We start from the raw sequence: 24,980 nt of genomic DNA, 5'->3' as shown, positions 1-24,980 counted from the left end.
TTGAATCATATCATATTTCTGTTTTTCATTTTTTTTGAAGAAGCTCCATACTGTCTTTCACAGTGGCTGCACCAGTTTGCATTCCTACCAAGTGCACGTGGGTTCCTTTTTCTCCACATCTTCACCAACACCTGTTATTTTATGTCTTTTTGATTGTAGCCATTCTGATAGGTGTGAGGTGATATCTCATTGTAGTTTTGATTTGCATTTCCCTGATGATGAATGATGTTGAGCATCTTTTCGTGTGTCTACTGGGGGCCTTAATTATTATTATTATTTTCTAAGATTTTATTTTTTTATTTGAGAGAGAGAGAGAGAGAGAGCACAAGTTGGGGGAGGGGAAGGGCAGAGGGAGAGGGAGAAGCAGACTCCCCACTGAGCAGGAAGCCCAATTCAGGGCTTGATTCCAGCACTCTGGGATCGTGACCTGAGCTGAAGGCAGACGCTTAATTGGCTGAGCCACCTAGGCACCCCCTTAATTATTTTTTTAATTAAAGAATGTCTTAGTCAGAAAAAGTGTCATAATACACAGGTTCAGAAGATAACTAGTGTATTTTCTGTTTTGGCAATATCATGGTCCAGGAACTCTCAAAAACCCTCTTTGCGGGTGTTCCTTAAAAATGATGATTAAGGGGGCGCCTGGGTGGCGCAGTCGTTAAGCGTCTGCCTTCGGCTCAGGGCGTGATCCCGGCGTTGTGGGATCGAGCCCCACATCAGGCTCCTCCGCTATGAGCCTGCTTCTTCCTCTCCCACTCCCCCTGCTTGTGTTCCCTCTCTCGCTGGCTGTCTCTATCTCTGTCAAATAAATAAATAAAATCTTTAAAAAAAAAAAATGATGATTAAGGGGCACCTGGGTGGCTCAGTCGGTTAAGCACCTGCCTTCGGCTCAGGTCATGATCTCAGGATCCACATTGGGCTCCCTGCTCAGTGTGGAGCCTGTTTCTCCCTCTCCCTGTCCTCCTCCCCCCTGCTTGCTCTCAATCCTGCTCTCTCTCTCTCAAGTAAATAAATAAAATCTTTTAAAAAAATGCTGATTAAGAAATAAAACTTTTTCCCGCAGTTTTCAAAATGTATAGCAGGAAAGTAAGAGGAAATCCTCAGGTGACAAAAAAACTAGAAAGCATGAATCCTGGAAGGTAAGTGAGCTTCAGAAGCCAGCAAATGCCACGTAGCTCTGGGAACACAGTTTCAACAGCCCATGTAGGAGGGACTGGAGGTAAGCCTTCGGCCTGCCCCCATTGGGAATTGGATGGCAGACCCATATGTAAAGCCAAGACCTCCCCCAAGCCATGTTTAATGAAAGGGTGAACTGGGAAAAAAAAAAATCCCACTCCTCAAAGCAAGTAAATAAGGAAACTCTGAATCTTGTTGGAAGGAAAAAAAGCAACCCAAACTGAGGATTTAATTTAAAGTTGTCCTGGCATGAGAGTGACCACAAACTCCTGGCGGAAATATATAAATCCTCCTGGAATGAGAAATTGTGTTTTCGGTGAAACAATGAACAGTCAATCCAAAAAGGTCCTCAGAAGGTTTTGAATCAGGATGTTGGACCCTAAACACATTGCCTTTTTCCCAAGGCCTCATTTAAATATCCAAACAGATTTTTTAAAGGAAAGAGCCATGTTCATAATTATATCCATTGATATTGCATATGCTAGGAATTAAGAGGTGAATATGGAATAGTCTCCTCTTTATGGAGCTCGTGTTCTATTTGAGGAGACAAATCTGTGTTTTGTGGGCTCGGTGAAGGGAGGTGTTTATTACAGTCATGCAGGAGAGGATATGAAGAAAGTGATGACGGGTGGGTGACAGTTTGGCTGGGTATGGTCTCATTTAATTGGCTTTTAATTTCAGGCTCCATGAGTTGTCATTGGAGGGAATAGATTTTATGGAGAATATACTTAGAAAACTCAGGATTCTTTAGAATTAAAAAATAAACGCTAGGAAAGACAGTCCAAGTCTGTGCAGTCCTCAGAGTACACCCAAGCTTGCTTGCTCACTAAACCCGGAGATGGCAAAAGTAGGCAGGACTTCTTGAGGCCAGGCCAGAGGAGTTGGTTTCTAAGATCATCCAAGAATGAGTCCAACGGAATCAGGATGAGCAAAGTCAGGCTTTGGCTTTGACTTTGCCACTTGGTCAGCAGACTAAGGGTGTGGATTGTTCGTAAAGTTTCCCCTCTCTCTAATGTTTGCCAATGTGTTGGGCATATGGTATGTACACCTGCTCCAGGAGCCTTTTAGGTGCCTACCCAAGAGCGTGGGCACAACTGCCCCCACGTCATCCATCCCTCCATCCATCTTCTCTGGCACTGGGAACTCAGCAGAGTGACTCCTTGTTGGCTTGTCCGTCTCCTCCATGACCTTGTCAACCATTGAGGGATTGAGGGACCAGGTCTTACGTAACTTCGTTTTGTTTTGTTTTTAATCCTTTCCTTTTGAATGATTAAAACTGAAAAGGGACCCAGTTACTTTAGCAGATGGCTTTTGAAGGAAGGCCCTTGGTACAAACCTTGTAACCCTGCTTTGGGATGTAGGGAAGAGAGTTACATTCTTTCCTTTCCAAACTGTTTTGAAACACATATATGGAAATTTGTGTAATTTTGAATATATATTTTCTCTCTGTATAATTACAGCTAGAAATAAATGTGGGTAGAAACAGAATGTGTTTTCCACACTTGAGAATGTACGGTCTCCGCAGTTTCCTGCCCTGCTATTTCACAGTCATTGCAGGCGTGCCATCACCAGGCCATCTCACAGTGACTGCCGTGGCCTTGTTCTTCAGGTCACTGCCAGTGCCCATGTTTGGGAAGGCTAAAGGCTGGTGAGGCATTTTCAGGAGCATCTCTGGCTGGCTAATTTTGGGTTAACACCAATGACATCAAAGGCATTAATTAACAATGGTATTTCCCTTTTCTTGAACACTCATTGGGAGCTTTAAGCTATGCTGACTGTATACGTTATTTCAGGTAGTCTTTCCAACAGTCATGATTAGATTTTATTATCCTTGTTAATAAGGGAAGTGCCAAAGCTAGTAATGTGCAGATTTGGGACTGGCACTTGGGTCTTTCTGATTCCTGTGTCTGTACATCCTTCCAGATAACCAGGAGACTCTTCCTAAGTCTGAGTTTCCTGCTACTCTTACTGCTTTGCTTCTGGTGGAGTGAAACAGGTGTGAACTTACTTTCCAGTTGGAAAAGGAGTAGTGAATTAACATTTGAATCCCTCAGAGTCCGTCTTACGAGTGAAGCTACTTGTCTTGAGTAGTCTTTGAGTTACTTTCCACTGGAGCTTCACGTAAACGTCTGGGCCCTGGTGGGCTCAGCCGTCGTGGCTGTACAGCCTATTGAAAAATTAGAACGAAGATGTGTTGAGTATCTTATGATCAGAGTATTCCAGTCTTCCATCCTTAATAGTGTCCATGAAAGAATCAGTGGGAACTCCGATGGATTGGAGGCCAAGGCTAGTGATCTTTATTTAGATGGTGGCCTCATTGAAGGTACTGGCTATGACCACTAATATTTCTACCTTCCCCAGTATCTTTTTCCATATTTAAAACTACAGTTGAAGGTCTGGTAGTTTCCAGGTATGTGATAAAAGCATTAAATACTCCTGCCTCTCCTGTGTAGACCTCCTCAGTCCTCTGCTCATGGTTGTATCTCATTGCACTGGAATCTCTCTGCAACTGGTACCGTATGCAAAGAGAGCAAAGACTGTGTCTCTTTCAAATTTGCATGTGCATGGATCCTAGACCTAATTGCAAAGCTTCTATAGGAAGACATAGGAGAATATATTCAGGACTGTGGGGTAAATGGAAGTCCCTTAGGCAAGGGCACAGAAAACATTAACCATAAAAGAAGAATAAATTGAGCTACTTTACAATTAATAAATTGATAAATTGAGGTCCTTCATAATTTCTGCTTCTCAAAAGCCTTCTTTTGGAAAATAAATGGGCAGCAGACTGGGAAAATATGACATTAAGAATATATTAAGAACTCCTATGACTCAGTAATAAGACAAATGATCTAATTTAAGAAATGACCAGAAAATTTGAACAAATGCTATATGATGGAAGATATAGAGGTGGCCAAAAATCATATGAAAAAATGTCTAACGTCATTAGTTATTGGGTAAATGCAAATCACAGCCATTCCATTCCATTCCATGCAAATCACATTCCATTTTAGAATGGCTAAAATGGAAAAGACTGTGAACATCAAATGTGGAGCAACAGTAGTTCTCATACATTACTGGTGTGAGTGGAAAGTGGTGCTTCGACTCTGTAGAGGGAACGTGCCTCAGCATAGGTAAGGCCATGTGTGACACATCCACCGTGAATATCATACTCAGTGGTAGAAAGCTGAAAGCTTTTCCTCTAAGATCAGGAACAAGACAGATGTCCACTGTTACCACTTTCATCCAACATAGTATTAGAAGTCCTAGCCACAGCAACCAGACAAGAAAAAGAAATAAAAGGCATCCACATTTGCAAGGAAGAAGTAAAGCTATCACTATTTGCAGATGACATGATACTATATAGAGAAAATCCTAAAGATGCAACCAAAAAACTATTAGAACCAATAATGAATTCAGTAAAGTTGTGGGATATAAAGTCAATATATAGAAATCCCTTGTGTATCTGTACACTAATAATAAAATAACAGAAAGAAGATGAAATAAACAACCCCATTTACAATTGCATCAGAGGAATAAAATACTTAGGAATAAACTTAACCGAGAGGTGAAAGACCTGTACTCTGAAAACTATAAGACACTGATGAATGAAGTTGAAGACGACACAAATAAATGGAGAGAGATTCCATGCTCGTGGGTTGGAAGAATTAATATTTTTAAAATGTCTATACTACCCAGAGTGATGTACAGATTCAAAGCAGTTCCTATCAAAATATCAATGGTATTTTTCAGAGAACTAGAACAAAAAAATCCTAAAATTTGTATGGAACCACAAAAGACCCCAAAATAGCCAAAACAATCTTGAGAAAAAAGAACAAAGCTGGAGGTATCACAACTTTTGAATTCAGACTCTCCTACAACGCTATAGTAATCAGAACAGTATAGTACTGGTATGAAAATAGACACATAGATCAATGAAACAGGATAGAGCACCCAGAAATAAACCCACAATTATAAGGTCAATTAATCTATCACAAAGGAGGCCAAAATATACAATGGAGAAAAGACTGTCTCTTCCATAAATGGTTTAGGGAAAGTGGACAGCTAGCTACATGCAAACAAAGGCTTCATTCTAAGTGTGGGTGTTATGATTATCGATGATTCGTTGTCCGGTTATGTGGTTCCGTGGTTTCTCTGTTTTGAGCAGTTTTGTATTCGGTGAAAGTCCCTGCTGAAATCTTAGTGTCTAGGTGAGTTGTTGTTCTTTCTCTTTTATACAGGAGCTAAAAGTACACTTTATGTGGTACGTAGCAAATGCGTTTGCTGCAGACGATACAGGCCTTCCCAGTGAGGGACAGGGCAAACTTGAAGAGGTGGGCCTCAGAAAGGCTTTGGGACTTGCACATATGCTGTTTCTGTGCTTTTCTTGGAGTGTCGTCATGGTGCACTGTCCAGGCCTGCCCTTCCTCAATGTTTTGTCATGTCTCTGTTTCACAAAAAAGCTTTTTTAATGTGTTTCCTTTCTCAAAAGCTTTTTACTTCCTGTCTGTGCTTCAGCTTTCTGAAGAAGAGAAAATCCAGCGGTACAGCATCCTCTCTGAGCTCTACGAGCTGATTGGCTTCCACCGAAAGTCTGCGTTCTTCAAGCGCGTGGCCGCTATGCAGTGCGTGGCCCCGAGCATCTCGGAGCCGGGCTGGAGGGCCTGCTACAAGCTCCTCCTGGAGACTCTTCCTGGCTACAGTCTGTCGCTGGACCCCAAAGACTTCAGCAAAGGTACCGAAGGTCTCATTGCTGGAACGGAGATGTCGCTTGAATCCAATAACTGCATTCATTGTTGGAGCACTTCCTCTCCCAGTTAGACACTGTGGTTGGCAGTGGGTTCAAAAATGACGGAGCCCCACCCTGGCCTTGGGTACTTATAATACAATTACAACAGAAAGTGTGGTGCTTTGCTTGGGGGCTGGTCCCTTTCCTGCCCCTGCTGGTCGTGATTGGAGTTAAGGGCAGAAATAACTGGACAAGCCATAGATGCCTATGGAATTTACAGTCAGAAGGCTCAGTGTTGTTGGTGGGAGACTCGTCGGAGCTGCCCAGGTGGGTACGAGCTCACTTAGGCCACGTTCCAGAGAGGGAGGAGGTTAGTGTTCGGGAAGAGGGCAGTTTTTAGAGCCATCTCCTGGTTGCTCCGTAGAGAGAGGATAAAGGGTATTTTAAAAGTTTCCAGTTGCACGGAGGATGGAATCCCCACTTACTGTGCTTCAGGGAGCCTGGAGGCAGGGTCCCACCTGCTCTCCAGGTACTTGTAACTCCAAGCTGGCTCCAGAGGGACAGCAGGTCGCCTGGGCTACATAACATCTGAGAGTCCAGAGTCGGAGGCCTTTTTCCTGGACACTGTCCCTCGCTCCTCACTGTGTAGCTGCCGGCTGTCCTTTGGGTCATGGCTGGCTGTCATTTCTGCAGAGAGCTGCCCATGGCCCTCAGCCTGTGCAGACTCCCTTTATTTTTCTTTCTTTCCTCTTTCTCTCCCCTTCTTCCTTTCTTTCTTTCTTTCTTTCTTTCTTTCTTTCTTTCTTTCTTTCTTTCTTTCTCTCTCTCTCTCTCTCTCTTTTTTCTTTCTTTCTTTCTTTCTTTCTTTCTTTCTTTCTTTCTTTCTTTCTTTCTTTCTTTCTTTCTAGATTTTATTTATTTTAGAGAGAGAGAGTGAGGGAGTGTACATGTGTGAATGGGGGGAGAGGCAGAGGGAGAGAGAGAATCCCAGGCAGGCCCCATGCCCAGCATGGAACCTGACGCTGAGCCACCCAGGCACCCCTTATTTTTCCTCTTTTATCAAATCCTGTTATTCTTCCTTATGGCACCCCATAATTTGCAAGTGCATTTAAAAATCAGTTGGGGTTGGTGCACCTGGGTGGCTCAGTCAGTTGAGCATCTGACTCTTGATCTTGGCACAGGTCATGATCTCAGGATCATGAGATCGAGCCATGAGTCAGGCTCTGTGCTGGGTGTGGAGCCTACTTAAAAAAAATCAGTTGGGGTGAAGATTTAACAGCCGCCTCCCACGCCAGCCTGTGTGCCTGTGAGAGCGGAGCCCCTGACTCCCCCCTGGCCCCTGGGTGGCACATGGCAGGTGTCCCAGGAGATACGTGTCACGCAGGACCAAACCCTAATGAGCCGCTGTAGCCACACGTGTGGGCTCCCACTTGTTGAATAGAATTTCTTGGCCTTAATTTTTAAAGCAGATGAACACAGTGTTTCTTGTGAAAAATGAAACAAATAAGCAGAACTCCAAGTGATTTGGTACTTTTTACTTAGCCTTCTGTTTTGGGAGGAAACATTTGCCATCCTTTTGTGAAAGAGGTAAGGTTAGGAAGTGAGATCAAATAAAGTACAAATGATAAATGTTGGCTGGCTGTATTTTTAATAGGAATTAAAAATCACTTTAAACTCCATCTCCACTGTTGCTCTGGACCACTTCAGACATTTCTCAGAGAATTAAGTAGAAATGTACTCAAACCTTGCACCTGTGAATGAAAGTGAATTGTATTCTCAGGACCCAAAATATATTTCCATTTCTCAAAGTGAACATTTTCACTAGCTGGTTACAGAAAGTCAGGGCAGGCACACAGATGTGAACTGTGTGTATTTGCCAGCTTAATGGGCTGGTGGTTATCACTTTAATAATCTCCTTTGTGTTGCTGTGTATGAAGATTTAGGAATATGCTGTGTATGGAGAGGAGCCTTTTCCCGAGTGAGGGATTCAGTCTTCCCTAAGAGCTCGTACGAGGGACTGGTAGGGCAAGTGGATTTGCTTTAAGGCAACAGTTGTAATAAACTCTCAAATCAAGAACTTTCTGAATGCGCGAGTGTTGACAATGTTATTACTTGTCATATGTTGCAAATCTGGTTTACAAATAAAAAGAGTCAGATTTTATTGGAGGGGCAATTTGACTCACATGGCAATTGTGACTTGTACAGTAGCATTAAGAAAATTTATAGTCAGTCTTACAGTTGCCTGTGGTAGGAACTGCATCATCATGCATTTAAAATAAAATCAACATGGTGATATTTGCCCAATTTTTAATTGAGAAAACCTTCTTGATACCGTAACGTTGAGATTAATTGAATTGGGTTATTTAGAATTCATGGCTTGGTTAGACATGAAGTTGATTTCGGCTTCTTAATCCTTTTAAAAATCTCTTACTTTGTTTTGGCATTTGGTCTTCGCTCCTTTGATGATGAAAATACTGCCCGGACTTGACTTTCTGTCCTTCCCTATCGTATGAGAAGTGCTGCGGCTTTACATTCCAAAAGGTTTTTATAAGATAGGCTCTAGGATTTAAGGTAGTTTTTTTGGTGTGTATGTGTGTGTGTGTGTGTGTGTGTGTGTGTAGATTTGGTCATTTCCAAGAATTTAAATTTAAAAAGTTATTATGAAGTAACTTAAATACATACAAATTAAAGAGAATAGTACAATGAGCCCATCATTGCCCAGAGTAAGTGATTATCAAGACTTTGCCACATGGGCTTTATTTTTACCTCTTTTTCTTTTATTTGTTCTTTGTTGAAGTATCTTAGGGCAAACCCCAGAAATCATGTCATTTTACCCTACATACTTAAGTTGGATGTCTGGAAAATAGAGGCATCGTGTTTCATCAGGCTTTCCACTTGACCCACATGCCTGTGAAGTCGCACCTGTGAGCCGGGCATCCCGCTAGGCGTTAAGGATACTTGGGTGCATAAGACACAATCCTGGCTCCAAAGGAAATTGAGGATTGGTGGAAGGAATAAATACATGAGCTTGCAGGTGCCTCACTGCTGGATAAAGCCTGTGGGTCGGAATTTGTGCGCGATGCAGCAGAAGTGCATGAAAGAACCAGCCATCCGTGTGGCGCAGGGCAGCGGGAGAGGAGCTCAGTAGGGCTGGGGCAAGAGGAGCCCCTGTTGGAGTCTTCATCTTTTCTGCCCAGCCCTTAGGGCCCCAGACGTAACACTGTGTCATAACCTGTTTGTGTTGGAATCCCGTTATGGGGTCTCCTTCATGAAGGATTTCAAGGTAGAGAATATTTAAAAGTAGTAATTGTTGCCAGAGGGGAGATGGAATAGATAACTCTAAGATTCTGTGGTCTTTATTTTAAAGATTTTACTTATTTATTTGACAGGGAGCACAGGTAGGGAATAAGCAGAGGGAGAAGCAGGCTCCCTGCTCAGTGGGGCTCCATCCTGGGGTCCGGGAATCACGACCCGAGCTGAAGGCAGTCGCTTAACTGACTGAGCCACCCAGGCGCCCCTAGATTCTGTAGTCTTAAAGAGGTACTTTCCACTGGCTGTGCAACCGACTCCCCCACCTTAAATTTCAACCACGCTAATTTGTTTTGGAGGGAGCAGCCACAAAAGTCCTTTGGTAACCTTTTTCTAATTTAGCTGTCTGCTTTTATGAGTTTTTCTTATACATTAAATTAAAAAAGCACATTTTTCTAGTGTCCTTGTTTGTTGCTAATGAAGGGTCATCACATACCAGTATTTTTTTGAAAAAAAATTGTATAACTCAAATACATGCCATTGGAAACATACTGTTTTGTTATAGCCTTACAGTAATGATCTCAAAGTGGTTATTTTTAAGTTGTGTCTTTGCAGAAGAGAAGAAGTATTCCATAAAACATGTCTTTTTATGGTATGAGAAAACATATCCCTTATCAGCTGTCTGGGGAGAGTTAAACACAGGAAGTGTTTTTCTTGCCCTCTGGGTTTGGTTGTTGGGCATTTGTCTTTCAGTTACAAGTTTTACACACACCGTTACATTATTTCCAAGGAAGGCTCGCGTCCTTGGTTCTGGTGCCAGCGCGGCCTCCCCCAGGCCTCTGAGGACACTTTGTGACTTCCGCCACAGGCACGCACCGAGGCTGGGCTGCCGTCCAGATGCGCTTGCTTCACGAATTGGTCTACGCGTCCCGAAGAATGGGGAATCCTGCTCTTTCTGTCAGGCACTTGTCCTTCCTGTTGCAGACCATGCTGGACTTTTTGTCAGATCAAGGTGAGTGAGTTCAGTGAACGGGAGCACCCTTCGTGCTGGCCCGCACAGACCCAGGCTTAGGTGGGTGGTGCTTCCCGGTCCTCCGCTGTGAGGAGATGCCGTGCTCCCCTGTGCCCTCAGCTCCCTGTGCTGCCCTTGCTGTCCTCCTGGGGGGCCTGATGCCGCTGCCCACCATGCCTTCTTCCCTCTCCTCCCCAGGCCCCCTCTACCGCTCTGCCACTTCTGTCTCTCAGCCTCCTGCGTGGGCTCCCCTTCCCTTTGCCTACATCGCATAAAATAGAAACATCCAAGTATAACATTTATACAGAGAGCCGCACGATTCATAAGCATGTCGCTCAGCGAATTCTCACCAAGTGACCGCTTCTGTAAGTGGCAGCCAGATGGGAAGTATAAGCAGAACCCCGAGGACTCTGGTGTGCGCCCCCAGTTACCCTCCCCGAGGACCCCAGTGTGCGCCCCACTTACCCTCCCCAAGGACCCTGGTGCGTGCCCCCAGATACCCTCCCCGAGGACCCCTCTGTGTGCCCCCAGCTACCCTCCCCGAGGACCCCTCTGTGCACCCCCAGTTACCCTCCCTTGAGGACCCCTCTGTGCATCCCCAGTTACCCTCCCCAAGGACCCCTCTGTGCACCCCCAGTTACCCTCCCCGAGGACCCCTCTGTGCGCCCCCAGTTACCCTCCCCGAGGACCCCTCTGTGCGCCCCCAGTTACCCTCCCTGAGGACCTCTCTGTGCGGCCCCAGCTACCCTCCTCGAGGACCCCTCTGTGCACCCCCAGTTACCCTCCCTTGACGACCCCTCTGTGCGCCCCCAGTTACCCTCCCCGAGGACCCCGGTGTGCGCCCCCACTTACCCTCCCCGCTAGAGCAAGCCAGGATTGGTGATCGGTGGTGCAGTGCCTGGTAAGGCAGTTTCTGGAGAGGCCGCAGCTGCCCCAGGGGACGCTGAAGCTGACATGGCCCTTCAGAGAGATACCTTGCTGTGTGGTGAGGGACCAGGCCTCACACTCCCACCCCGCCTCAGGACGCACACTGCTCCCAGGAAGGGGGCGTGGTCTTGGACGAGGCGGCTCTCCAGCTGAGAGCAGTCCCTGGAGAGGGCGGAGCTCCCATTGCCCGGGGATCTGTCCTTCCGTGCCTGGTGGTGCGCCGCTGTGTGCTCCAGAGCCGCCCCCCGCTCCAGCTGTCCCAGCGCGGACCTGACACAGCGCAGCCGCTGTGCTCCTTCAGCCGGCACCCGCCATCCAGGGCGCCTCCTCCGTGCTCACAGCTTTGAAATCAGAGTGTCCTACTCTCTCTCTGCCTGTGGCGGTCTCCGTCTCCTAGGCTGCGGGTGGAAGGGTGGCATCTCTCTCCTCGTGTGAGGCTGAGGCTTAAACACATGAATTCCAATAGCACGAAAACTCAGGAATGATCAGCTTCAAAACAAAAGGACTAATGTTGGCATGTGATTGCCTTTCAAAGCCAGGGTGATGGTCGGTCTGATTCCTGGGCTTTTCTAAATCAGGAGAGGAAGCTGTCACACATTGTGTTTTAGGCAGAGACTGTTGGGGACCCTGGTTCCTGATGAAGTTTGAGGGCGCGTCGCAGGGTGGGGCGAGATTCTTCTTGTGTAATCTCCTCGTCTACACCTGTGTGTCCTTGAGCTTCATCCAGGCAGGCTGCGTGGACTTCACGTCACGCGTACCACGAATGCCCGCCACATGCTCTTCTCTTCTCTCAGATGCCTCTGTCCCCAGGGCCACCTGCTGGGACTCGGGACGTCTGTGTTCCCCAGGTGACTTCCACAGACACCTGTGCGTGAGGAGCTCCTATAGCTCCTTGTTGCGAATGACCTTGCAGCACGTCCTACGTCTGGTGCTTGTTGGTGTCCCTCCGCGCGTGGAGCGATCCAGGCGGCGCAGGTGCGTCAGTGCGCGGACAGAGCCCCCACGGATGGCGGGACCACTGCGCCTCTGTGCCCACTCGGTTTCCGTGGCCTTTGGTGCTGCATTGGAGTTGCGTCCGTCTTTGTGCTGCCTGCAGAGTTTGACCGTTGAGCAGCAAGACCAGCATGGCAGCTGGTAGGTGCACGGTTTGTGCTTGGGTTTCTCTGAAGCATGAGGGGCAGACGAAGGCGGAGTTCCCAGAACAGGCCGGCTCTGGTGTCCAGTGGTGACGGGGCATGGGTCTGTCTGTTGTTTGATGAATTGAATTTTTGCTTTTTGATGGGTGGCTAGCTCTCTTCAGTCCCCCCGGGGGTGTTTGGCCCTCCCCACGAGCCAGCAGCTGTGACGATGCAGGGTGCCGGGCACAATGTCCAGTCTGAGCGGACTCTGCCCACTGGGCCTTCGAGTTCTGGGTGCCTCCTGATCCATGGCACACGTCCCTCTCCCCTTTTGTCACGTTCTGCTCTCTCTCGGTACCACTTTCCCTCATGGCTCACGTTTAACTGTGTGTGGTCTCGCGTGACTGTAGGTCGTGAAGAAAGGGCCCCACATCCTTGCCCTGAGCTGCTCGCACCTTCACCTGCTTCATCCTGCGCTTCTTCTCTTAAGTACGCATCCCCAGTCCTGTGGCAGGACGTACTCTCTCCTCCCCCTCCCCGTTCCCGGTCACCACGTGACTCCGCTAGGTCTGGGTTCCCTCTTGGCAGCTTTTGACGAGTCCCTGCACGACCAGGTCTTCCTGCTCTGTTCTCTTCCTTCATGCGCTGCTCACGACCGCCAGGGAAGAATCCCTGCGTCTTTAGTTGGTCAGTGCCTGTCTTCCCTCCGGAAGCTCTGGAGGGAATGAGCTTGCTGCTTGTTGGAGGTCACGTCAGGTGGTGATCTAAAGACGCTGAGTTTAAAAGGAGAGGAGCTCGGGACATCAGACTGTTGAACAAAGGACCGTCTCCTTAAAGGTCTGTGTGTAATGGTATTTGGTTAATTAGGAGTCTTTGGAGAAAAGGACAAAAGTCAGGAGGTCTAAAGAGTTCTTCCTTCTGATGGCTGTAACCTCAGATCACTGATGGCCTTCTTCCCCGGCCTCCATTTTCTCATTTGTACAACTACGAGGGCACAATTGTGAGGTAGTTTGTTTTCATTTTAGTGATCTATATTTTATTTAATTTCTAATTTTTTAATCCATTTATGTATTTAAGTTCAGGGCTTGAACTCATGACCCTGCTTGAGACATGAGCTGAGATCAAGAGTCAGTCACTTAACCAGCTGAACCACCCAGGCACCCCTCATGATAGATATTTTAATTTATTGGATGACCTTTCCTCTGGAAAGCCCATGGTATCATTTATAGAGTTGGTCATTAACATTTCTCAATACCGCTGCATTGAAATGAAATGTGGACTAGAAGAACAGCCAAGAAGGGAATCACTGACCCCGGGCTTGAGGGAAGGGCTCCCTAGCCTTCTTGTCATATGGCAGCCTGTCTGGGTATTTGCAGGTGGAGACGCTGTGATCTGGGCGCTTCTTGCCCTGCTCTCCCCCACGTATACCCTCTCATGTGTGCAGATAGGAGTGAACTCATAAGTTATGAGGACAGTTGTTAACGGAAAGGCATCAGTTCCCCAGGACTCTTGTCGTTTTTTTCAAGATGGAAGTACTAACTTGAGAATTTGTGGACTTTTCTTGGGAAGTGTGACTGTGTTACTCTTTATGATTATTGATACGTGGTCCCTTCCCATATCCCGAATCCCCCCATTGATACGGGGAAGCTGCTTGCAGCTTCCATGGCAGCACAGCCGTGGACCGGTGAGCTCTGTGGGTCGTGGCTGCAAACCTGTGACCTGGTCCTGTGTGCTGCGCGGGAGTCCTTGAGAAGGTGCGGGACCCCTGACTCTGTGAAGGCTCAGGGTGGTGCACGTCCAGCCTATCTCTCCCTGCTCTCTTACTCACCGTGCCCTGGCCGTGCCTATCTCCAGATGCTGCAGCATTTCTGCTCTGCTGCATTTGCACTGCTGCCCTCCTGGCCACTCCTGTTCCTGTCACCTTGTCTAGGAATTTGTCCTTCACTGTGATACCCTCTTCATGGAGCCTACTGTGTGGGTCCCTGCTACAGCCCTGGCTCCCAGCACTGATGGCCTGTCCCCCCCTGCCCCCCCTGGGGTGCCCCCAGCCTGGATGCCCCTCAAGCACAGGAAGTGTCACGTGTACCTGGACCAGCACCTGGCACCTGCTAGGCCCTGAAATGCTGCTGAGTGAGTGGGGACTTCTGTCTCTGTAAGTCTGCCCTATGCCGTGCCGCCCAACTGATGTTTCTTCTAGTTGGCTGCTTTAAAAACTCCTCTGGGGCGCTTGGGGGCTCAGTTGGTGAACCATCTGCCTTCGGCCCAGGTCATGATCCCAGGGTCCTGGGGTTGAGTCCCACGTCTGCCTCTCCTGCTCCCCCTGCCTGTGCGCACTCTCTCTGTCAAAGAAATAAATAAAATCTTAAAAAAAAAAATAAAAAAAAATAAAAATCCCTGTGGATATTGCTCTTCTGTAACAAGGTTTGGGAAATTACTGCCTGGGGCCAGATCCAGCCCAGCACCTGATTTGATCCTTGGCCTTTCTAGCCTGGGTGTGTAGTTGCTGACACACATTCCTTTCACATCAAATTACTTAAACAGGGGCAAGGGGAAAAACTAGCTCAGACGGAATCTTACGGCTTCCAGTGGAAAGTCCCAGATGAGAGGACTCAGATTAGCCTTAGAGTAGGTGTGCTAGCATGAGTGAGGGGCAGAAAAATGCCCTGCTTTCAGTCACTCCTCTTGGTGCCACAGTGAACAGGTGAGGACAGGGTGCCGCTGGGGCCGCGGGACGGCCCATGAGGAAGCCTCCTCCCTCAGACGTGTCATACCGCGTTATGGTAGCAGAGGGTGCTGTGGTCTTGCTCTAGGGCCAGGTGCTTTCTCAGTGGAATTGAAACTTCACATAGTTGCTTGGGCGTGTCCCTGCTGGGGTCTAAAGGACTTCTGTGTTTTACTGTGTTCAGCATTTTGCAGGACGACTCTGGGTTGAAAACCTGTCACAGCTCCGCTGTCTCCTTTACTTGGCAGGACTCCATAGAGATAAGTTCCATGAAGTGCGTGACAGTGTGTGAGATGCAGGGACGTCCTTAATAAATCCTGAGACATTTATGTGATTTCTCTCCCAGGGGACCCGGGCTCTAGCTCCTTGGTCGTAGGTTGCTGGTTCTGTCGCCCAAGGTACCTTAAGAGGACCCAAGAGAAATGGAATCTCTTGTCAGGGAAACAGCAGAGTGAGCCCCGAGGGCTAGCAGACGTGCAGATGTTCTGATTTGTGTCCCTATGATGATGAACACTAGCACTGCTCCTCTCGTCTGACGGGGGTGGCAGGTGGGAAAGAGGGACGAGGGCGAGGTGCGGGACAGGCAGTGATGCGAGGCACCGTCTCCTGGGCGAGCAATGGTGGTCAGCGCGGCTGGCACCCGAATACGTGCCCCCTCCACGCTGCCTGATGTCCTGCATCCGTACACTTCAGTGGTTGGGGATGGGACCCTTGCCGCCTTGCCGTTGAAGGTGTAGATTTCGATCAGCCACTCAGGTCACAGTCCAGCTGGAGGAGCCCAGAATCCCAGGCCTTGTCATCTAGACCGTGAACTTGACGTGCAGTGGGAACCCAAGGTCAGGACATACTGCACCCTGCTGGCCTCTACCCCTGAGACAGTGTGCGGAAGTGTTAGAAAGTGTGGAGACATGCACGTTGGGGTCCAAGCTCATAGCTAGCCTCAGTTTCTCCACCCCAGAAAGGGATTACAAGGCACATCATCTTGCGAGGGGGTTGTGAGAATAAATGAAATACTGACTTACCTGAAATGTGTAGCCCTGTTTTCCCGGCTTCGTCTCTGAGCCCCAGACCTGGGTCTCCAGCAGCCCTTGGAGGTTTGAGCATCGCAGGGCTCAGAGCAGCCGTGGTGTGGCCCATGGTGTGCCTTTGCCTCCAGGAAACCGAGTATCTTACTAGACTGTATTTTTAATTTTTTTAAATTTATTTTTATTTTTTATTTTTTTTTTAAAGATTTTATTTATTTATTTGACAGAGAGAGAGACAGCCAGTGAGAGAGGAAACAGAAGCAGGGGGAGTGCGAGAGGAAGAAGCAGGCTCTCAGCAGAGCAGGGAGCCTGATGAGAGGCTCGATGCCAGGGTCCTGGGCTGAAGGCAGATGCTTAACGACTGAGCCACCCAGGCTCCCCCAGATTGTATTTTTTAAAGAGAACATATTGAGAAAGAGCTCCCGTACCAGTACGTTCACCCGTGCAGGCACCCTGGTGAATTGGCGGGGTCGCGCAGCCGTCTGCACACCGCGGTGTTAGACACTTGCATCCGCCCCGGAGGGCCTCAGACCTGTCAGACTCTGTTCCCCCTTCCCCCTGCCCCAGCCCTCAGCAGGCTGATCTGCTTTCTGTCTAAGCCTACCTGTCCTGGGCATCTCAAGTGAACGGAACCCTGCGATGTGTGGCCGCTCGTGTCACCCTCTTTCCCGTGCTGTGATGTATCCACGCCCTGCCTTGGATCGCTGTTTTTTGTGCCACTGGCCCTCAAACCCACGTGTCCAGCCTGCTCTCCCCCAGACCTCACACTCAGTAGGAGTGAAGTCTCCTTTTCCCCGAAGCTGTTTCTCGCCTTTCCCCACCTGCCTGTTCAGGCGCACCCCCCCCCACATCTGTGGCACTGCCCCCCTCCACCCTCCGTGCCGCCGGCAGCGGGAAGCCCGCATGCAGCCTCCCTGTGGCCACAGCGCTCACTGCCCCGTGATCTTCCCGCCTTGGCTCTCCTGTCCCTCCTCAGTTCACTCCTTACCGAGACGCCCGGGTGAGCTCTCAGAAGCTGTGTCAGACCACACACCTCCCGCTTCCAGCTCTGTGGCCTCATTGTGCCTGGAATGAAACCTCGATTCCCCCTCGCGGTTTAACAACACGGGTCAGCTCGCTGCAGCTTGCGGGTCGAATCTGCTCCCACCTTCTTTGCTGTGTGTGGCCTTCCAGCTAAGAATGGCTTTTACAGGTGAACACTTGCAATCCATTTGATGATAAGGATTTGAACTTTGAACCCCAATTAAGTGAAATGTCATCACTCTCCAAAAAAATTTCTTTTCTTCTCATTTTTAAATCTGTTACAAAAATTGTTTTCTCACTTGCTATATATAAGTATCTACATAACATCCTTGATTTGCCTCTTGGTTCACAAAGCCTTGAGTATTTACCGGCTAGGCCTTTATGGAGGGGTTTTCAGCATCCCAGGTGCCCTGATCCCCACCTGCCCCATCCTCTCTTGTTCACTGTGTCCCGTGCACTGCCCTGCTGACAGGCGTGGGCGCCTCCCTGTGCCACACTAGTCTGACCTCATAGCAGGCAGCCAGTGTTGAGAGCATCTTGGGTGATTATCTCCAGAGAACAGACATGAGGAAGAGCCCCGGTGAAGGGGACAGAGGAGTCTGTATGAACAAATGGATACAGGCGCATCGTGGGGGCAGTTGGCAGTTCTTCTGAGAGGTGAAAGAATGTTTGGGGTAATGTTCTATGAAGAAGGTGATCTTGACCTTGACGAACAAATTGGTGTTGGCCAGACCATGCCGAGCAGAAGAAATAGTTTCACTTAGAAGTTCTTTCTCTAATGCTGGTGGAATTAAGACTGTGTGCTTTGGGAATGCTGGGTACGGTAGTATGGTGTGATTCTGTCATCTGGGCTTTGGGGAAGCAAAGTGGATGGTCCGTGGTTGTCCAGTATGACCCAGCAGTTCCTCTCCTACAAGTACACTCAGGAGATTTGAAAACATGTCCACACGGAAACTTGCCCATGAGTGTCCATAGCAGCACTGTGCGTAAGGGCCAAGAAGAGGAAGCACAAGTGTGTTGATGGACGGAAGGGTACAGATGTGGTGCATGCTGCCTGGGTGACTCTCTTCCTCATCCTGCTCCCGTTCCTTTTTCCTGCCTTCCTTCCTTAGCTAACGTTTGTTCACCCTTCACATCTCTGTGCAGACACCACGTTTATATCTCTATGAAGCCTTTCTTAGTGCTTCAAAGCCGGCTTGTGTTCCATTGCAGTGTTCCTGCTGTGCATGGAACTTGCCCGTGGGAGCCCTTGTGGCCCTCCAGCTGCCCACTGCTTCTTTCATGAGCAGACTTCCCCGCAGGGCTGCAAGCACTCTGAGGGCAGGGTCTCTAACTGGCTCCTTCTCACCCCTGGCACCTTGGGGGGCAGATGGGCGTGCACGTGTTGTTGAATGCATCAATAATGCGTGTTTTCTTCTTCCTTTTAAAAGATTTATTTCAGAGAGTGTGCGCGTGCATGTGTGTGCACAGGGGGAGGGGAAGGGCAGAGGGAGAGGTAGAGAGAGAATCCTCAAGCAGAGTCCCCACTGAGCGCAGAGCCAGATGCGGGGCTTGATTCCTCGACCCTGAGATCATGACCTGAGCCAAAATCAACAGACAGCTGCCCAACCGACTAAGCCACCAAGGTGCCCCTGTTTTCCTCTTTTTATTTTTTATTTATTTTTTATTTATTTTTTACTGTTCTTTTTTTTTTAATTTTTATTTTTTTGATGCAAAGTTCGATGATTCATTAGTTATAACACCCAGTGCACCATGCAATACGTGCCCTCCTTACTACCCATCACAGGCCTATCCCATTCCCCCACCCCCCTCCCCTCTGAAGCCCTCAGTTTGTTTCTCAGAGTCCATAGTCTCTCATGCTTCATTACAACTTTATTGAGGGGCACCTGGGTGTCTCTGTTAGTTAAGCGTCTGCCTTAACTAACTGTTGTGATCCCAGGGTCCTGGGATCGAGTCCCGCATGGGGCTCTCTGCTCAGTGTGGAGCCTGCTTCTCCCTCTCCTCCTTCTTGTGCTGTCTCTCACTGTCTCTGTCTCTCTCTCTCTAATAAATAAGTAAAATCTTAAAAAAACCCAACTTTATTGAGACTTAATTCGTGGACCACATGATTCACTCAGAATGTACACTTCAAATGTTAGTATGTTCCCAGATCTGTGCACCTGCCCCAGGGTCGTTTTGAGCCATGTTTGGCAGCTCACAGGTACCTTGTACCCGTAACTGGCTGGCGGCACGTGTCGGCGCTCGCATCTCGTGGGACGCGTTAGTAATGAATACTTCTGTTTGCTCGTGTTCTTGATCTGGTCTGTTTTTGCTGTTATTGGCAGTGCTATGCTGAGCATCTTTAGAGCTTTGGCTTTGTGAGCAGGAGGGAGAGTTTATCTGGAGAGGGCTCATTGGACGGTCATTCTGAATGTTTTTATTGCTGCTGCAGCATGCTGCCAGCTTGCCTCTGAAGGCATCGTTCTGATGGTCCTGCTGGCTGGCACTGCTGTTGATTCACTATGTACAGAATGCTACCACGTTGTTTTAATTGTATTAAAACAACCCTGGTAGCTCGCAGGGTTGAGGATTTTTCCTGTGTGTTTGTATCCTAATTGCTTGCCTCTCACACGACCTTCTTCTACACACTTCTGCTGGCTTTCCTGTCTCTTGACTCATTTGGTTCTCATTTGTTGGGTTTGGGAGGCAGGTAGGGTCTCGGCCACCGGGCTGATGAGGTCTCTGCTGCTTTGAGATGCTCAGTAGTTTGCCCAGAGACTCCCAGTTAGTTATTCAGGCAAAGCCAAGTCTAGTACCCAGCTTTGGATGTATGCACAGCTAACTGTAAAATCTGTCCAGTGCCGTCATAGACCTGGCTGGCGTCCGGCAGGCTTAAAGGGGTCAGGACGCCTCCCACAAGTGCTTCCCGGACTGAAGCTGAAAGTAGCAGGAGAACGTTCTAGACATTTGATGGTGATCTCCTCAGTGGACCTTGACATTGAGATACAGTCTGAGATACAGGCCCCGTCTCCCCGCCCTCTCGCTCTCGTGGTCCCTTCCGCCGCGGCTGCAGGAACTTAGGGTCTGCTATTGCAAACTCCTTATTTCAGCTCTGCCTCGTTTTTCCCGATTGGCCCCTTAGCCTTCTCGTATCAAGCTAGTGGCTCTTGAGCGTGGGAGTTTGGAAATGTTGGCAGTGTTTCCGGCCTAACTGTGGCCTCGTGTGTCATTCGCCTGCAGTCCGAGGGAACAGGAGTCGAATGCAGGGGTAAGCCAGTCCCACACAACAGAGCGCATCCCACTCATGTTCCACTCACGATGCCAGCATTGCCTGAGGCAGCCGCTGTCACCTGAGGGCACTGCTTCCCCACTGTCCTCTCAAGTGGCTGCCGCTTCTGCTCCGACTGACGCCCCAAGTGTCGGGCCCGGAGGTGGGGCGCAGGCTTTGCTCTTGCTACTTCGGGGGTCCTCCTTCAGAAGCTCGCACTCGTCGTCTGGGCAGGTCATCAGGGCTCGTCACCGCTCGCCTTCCCTTTCGTTGGCGTCATCGACAAATACTCCGGTCCTCCTCCTCACTCTTTCATGGTGCCGGCTGCTGGCCTGCTCCCCCCGCAGCTCCTCTGCTGCCTCTGTTATTGGTGACTTGAGTGTCCACGGGGAGGGTCCATTCAGCACTCTCCTCTTCTGGTGGATCTCCGCAGGACTCTGCATGCGTGGCTCTCTACTTTTCCTCACACCATGCTCCAGACTACCGCCTTCCCTCCTGCACTCCCCATACCAGCCAGGGCCACCTCTGCCTGGCCGGCTGCTGAAGCCAGAAACCGTGAAGGCATTCCCGACTCATCTTCTTCCCTGTCAGACCCACATCTAAGTCCTGTCAGCAAGTTCTAGGGTCTTACCTCCTAAATGGATCCCAGATGTGGCCGCTTGTCACCACCTATGCGCCCATACAGGCACAGTGGAAACCACTGTGAGGCCTCAGCTGCCCTGTCCGGCCATCAGGGGTCTCCTTGGCCTGTAGTCCCCCACCTAGTGTCATGTCTTGTTGCTTTGCTGCTTCAGACCATCCATGGGCTCCCATAATTTTCCCCTCCTTAGTTCTGCACGTCAGTCACCCTCCCTCCTCTGTTCATTGGCTTAGCTTCAGCCAGAGTTGCTCTTCTTCTGTCTCTCCAAGGAAGCTTGTTTCCACCCTGTCTCCAGGACTATGTGTCTGGTCTTTCTGCTTTAATCGTTTCCCCAAGATATTTATGTCTCTGCTTTTTCTTCATCCCTCAGGTCTGAGTTCAGACACCCCATCTCTGTCTGCCTTGTGGCACCCTGTATCTCTTTGCCTTTTTATGGCTAGCAGTCCTCCTTGCTAGAACTCGAGCTCCTTGGGGGAGGAATCTGTCCTGGGCGGATCTGTCTGTCCTGGACGGACACCTGCCTATACCTAGGACTGTGTATGGCAGGTGCCCACTCAGTGTTCATTCGTTGTCCAACGAGGAAAGTCATCCAGCTTCCTTCCACCTCCTCTTTCCTGTTTGTGAAATGGGCACATGAGCCTGCTGCGAGGATTAAAGACCAGTAGTGCGGATCATCCCCCTCTTTGTCTTGCAGCCGGAAGCTCATGAGTCCCTCCTTTCTTGCGCAGCACTCAGCTGCTTCTGGATTTGGGTATTTGGTTCAAATAACACTTGGCTCTCAGGGGAAATACTCACATGTTGAAAGAAAACCTTGCTGAGTCAGCAGCTAGCCCAGAAAGTGTAGGGCTGGTTCCAGGGTCCTGCCTGGACCTAACACCCAGGAGTCTGCATTTCACCAGGACGCCTTGGGAGGCCGGCACAGCAGGTGTGCTCTGTGGGCTGAGAAATGGCCTCTGATAAGTAGGAATTATTAGTGGGGTATTTTTAACTTCTGTGTCTTCACTCATTTCTGAAAACCAGCATCTTCCTTTTCCCGTCTGTAGTTATTATTTGTTTGGTTAGGAAGTGAATGCATAGAGCCCCTGCCCTCTGAGGGGGGTCTTTAGTGCCCCTGCACCCTGGGGACAGTATTTCCCAAATCAAATTTATTGCCTGACACCCAATGAGATTTCTTGTGGTTTGTACAAGTGTATGTATGAAAAGTCATGCAAAACTACATAAGTGGTATCACAGTTAAGATTTGGTGAGATGCTTTTATTGAAAAGAGAGAGCCTGAGGCTGACGTGAAATTGGTGGTTGTCGAGGCCGGTGTGTCAGCAAAACAGTCCTCAGGACAGCAGGCACCGTGCACACCGCAGTCATGTCCACCTTGGTGTGCCCCAGCCCCCTACGCTCTCTCTTACCGCAACCCTAGACTTTTTGTGAATTATATTTTCCTGGTCATCTTTTATACTCGTGGGTATGTTAATATGTCTTCTTTACATTTTTTGAATCTAAGTAAATTGTAAAATGGTATTGAAAATAAGAATACATCACTTTATTAGATTTTGGAATTGGAGATTGTGGGTAAAATGGTATGACCCAAACAACCGAGAGTCTCCTAGAATATGGACTAACAGATGAAAACACAGGGTTTGGGCTCTAAGAGCTACATGTTGTATCTTATTCCCATTAAGAAGCACATCCAGTCTTTAGATTTGAGTTTTTACCTTTTAGCTTTGCATAGCAAAGCACAAAGAGCTACAACATGAACTCTGGCCAAAAATGAAGGCCATAATTTTTAAATTGTCAAGGTAATATGTATTATTTTGCTTCATGTTTTCCACTCCTGACATGCTTTTTACCCCTTGTATTTTTCTTCCCCCCCAGATGGCATATGTGGTTTCTTGGAGAGTTTTGATTGAATGGATTTCATTTTTCACTCGGGGGAGGAGAAGGGAGCATAAGCTTATGAGCTGTTATATGGGAGCTCCTCACCAAAGGGGTATAATTTGTTTCCACTGTAGTTTATACAATCCCTTTTGTTTGTTCAGAAATAGACAGAAGGGGTTGAACTAAAACCCGGTAGAAATGAAGGGAAGCTTTTGACTTCCTTTTAGTTGTGTTTGAAGAGATAAATACTGTGTAGTACAACATAATAAGTACCTGTTAATAGAGGGCCTTTTTGTTTGAGAAACACACATGTAAAATAATGAGGTGAAGAAAAACTATCAGTGTGTCAAAATCCCAAATATATTAGTGGATTTAGTAGTTATGGGAAAATACTAATTTGCCAAGTTTTAGGTAAACCAAAATAGAACATCCTAGGGTTGTATCAAAAGGGCCCTTTGCATGTAGCCTCCGCAGGACGCCGTGGGCCGGACGGTGTGTCAGCAGCGCAGTGGTGTCGTGCTGGCCTGCTCACTTGTCCACCGCTGGCTGCACGCAGGGCCAGCGTACCATTGCCCAGGCCAGACATGGCCATTTCTGGTCTCCCAAGGCCCGTTTCTTGCCAGTGGGCCACCCGGAGTATCAAGGGGTGTTCCTAGCCACCTTCAGCTCAGAGAGCATGCAGGGCTTCCCACAGTACAGAACCAGAGTTCAAGTTCCTAGCGTGGTTTGCAGTGTGCTTTTCAGTCTGGCCCAGCCCATCTGTTTTGTGCAGGCTCTGGGCTTAGCTGCTGTTCCTGGAATGAGCCTCTGTGTTCACATCTGTGCTTTTTCTTCAGGGTTTCTACTCCCCAGAATGGGGACTAACCTCCCCCACCGCCGATAGCTTTCCTTGACACCCTCAGTAGCGGAAGAAGCCTTTCTTCTCAGCTTTCCCCCACACGCATGTAGCAGTGCTCAGCATGTTGCATGTTATTCGTGTTTTCATGTCTGCAGACGGGTGTGAAGCTGGACAGCTGGGATCGGGGCTTCTTTTCCCCGAAGCCCCAGCCCAGCACAAAGTCTGACTCACAGGGGCTTACTCAGTGCTGGCTAAATCGGATTGCCTTGTTTTTCCTGGCCTCGTTTCCCCCTGGCTAGGTAAAGTGAGGATTATGCTTCCCTTGCTGTGCTGGCGTTAGGAATGGAGACAGTGTCTCTGAAGAGTCTGAAACATAGTACGTGCTCAGAAAACCGTCCTTGTCGCTGTCGGTTTGCTTCTGACTCACAGAAGTGTTTCAACACACGCAGTTCCTAGAGCAGACAATCAAGGCGAGGACTTGTGGGCTCACCTGCAATCATTGTAGCAGTCGTCTTCGAACGGTATTGACCATGAGCCAGATTAGACATGCATCGTCCGTGTAAGCCCAAATGTTTCATGCAGCGACGTCTGTTCTTACAGCTCCGCTGCCCTGACACAGTACTGCAGGGGTGCTTTGAACAAGAGAAACTTATTTTCTCACGGTTTGGAGGCGGGGAGTCCAGGATCGAGGTGCTAGCAGGGTCGGTTTCATTAGAGGCTTTTCTCCTTGGCTTGCAGATGCGTCCTTTCCCTTTGTCCTCATGCGATCACCCTCTGTGTGAGTCTGTGTTCTCATTTCCTCTTCCTGTGCGGACATTAGTCAGATTGGATTAGGGCTCCCTTGTGACCTCACTTTACTGTAATTACCTCTTCAAAGGCCTTGTCTCCAAATTCAGTCATATTCCCAGGGCCCTACTGGGCACAAGGACTTCAACATACGACCTTGCAGGGGACATAACTCAGCCCAGAACGTGACCTGTGATCCGTCTTATCCCATCCCATGCGATGCTAGTCACTACCCACTAACTTGATCTTTATGACCCACAGAGAGGTCAAAGTGGCTTGCAGTAAGTTACCACACTTGCCTTCTGGAAGGCAACTGAAATGGGATAGAAATCAAATGGGCTCGTTTGAAGCGCGTCAGCTGCGTACTTTCCAGGGTCTCTTCCGGCCAGCGGCCCCTTCTGTGAGCTTCTCTTCTGTGTGGAGCATGTGAGCAGAAGAAAGATAATGGGGCCTTGCCACCATCACATTTCCCTGGTGTCCTTCCTCATTGATTTAAGGGAGAAGAAGGAGTCATTGGTACAGGTTTTTCTGTATATCTTTTTTTTTTTTTTTTAAAGAGATTGAGTTAAATTCAAATTCACATTGACTAAGCACCTTCTAAGTGTCAGGGATCTGTTTGGGG

The 24,980-nt window shown here is 48.5% G+C and overlaps 1 protein-coding gene across 4 annotated transcripts in view; it reads left to right on the top strand.

Annotated features, from left to right (window-relative positions):
- TRAPPC9 (trafficking protein particle complex subunit 9) overlaps positions 1-24,980 on the top strand; it is a 599,687-nt gene that overhangs the window by 54,734 nt on the left and 519,973 nt on the right. For all 4 annotated transcript variants that reach the window (XM_040626149.1, XM_040626150.1, XM_040626148.1 and 1 more), the window contains 2 exons: positions 5,689-5,905; positions 10,017-10,160. In XM_040626149.1, the coding sequence (XP_040482083.1) occupies positions 5,689-5,905; positions 10,017-10,160 (361 nt within the window). The remainder of the gene's footprint in view (positions 1-5,688; positions 5,906-10,016; positions 10,161-24,980) is intronic.

Source organism: Ursus maritimus, unplaced genomic scaffold (genome assembly GCF_017311325.1).
Source record: "Ursus maritimus isolate PB19 unplaced genomic scaffold, ASM1731132v1 scaffold_9, whole genome shotgun sequence".
Lineage (NCBI taxonomy): Eukaryota > Metazoa > Chordata > Mammalia > Carnivora > Ursidae > Ursus > Ursus maritimus.
The sequence above is the reverse complement of the archived record's forward strand: the minus strand, read 5'-3'. Positions and strand labels throughout refer to the sequence as shown.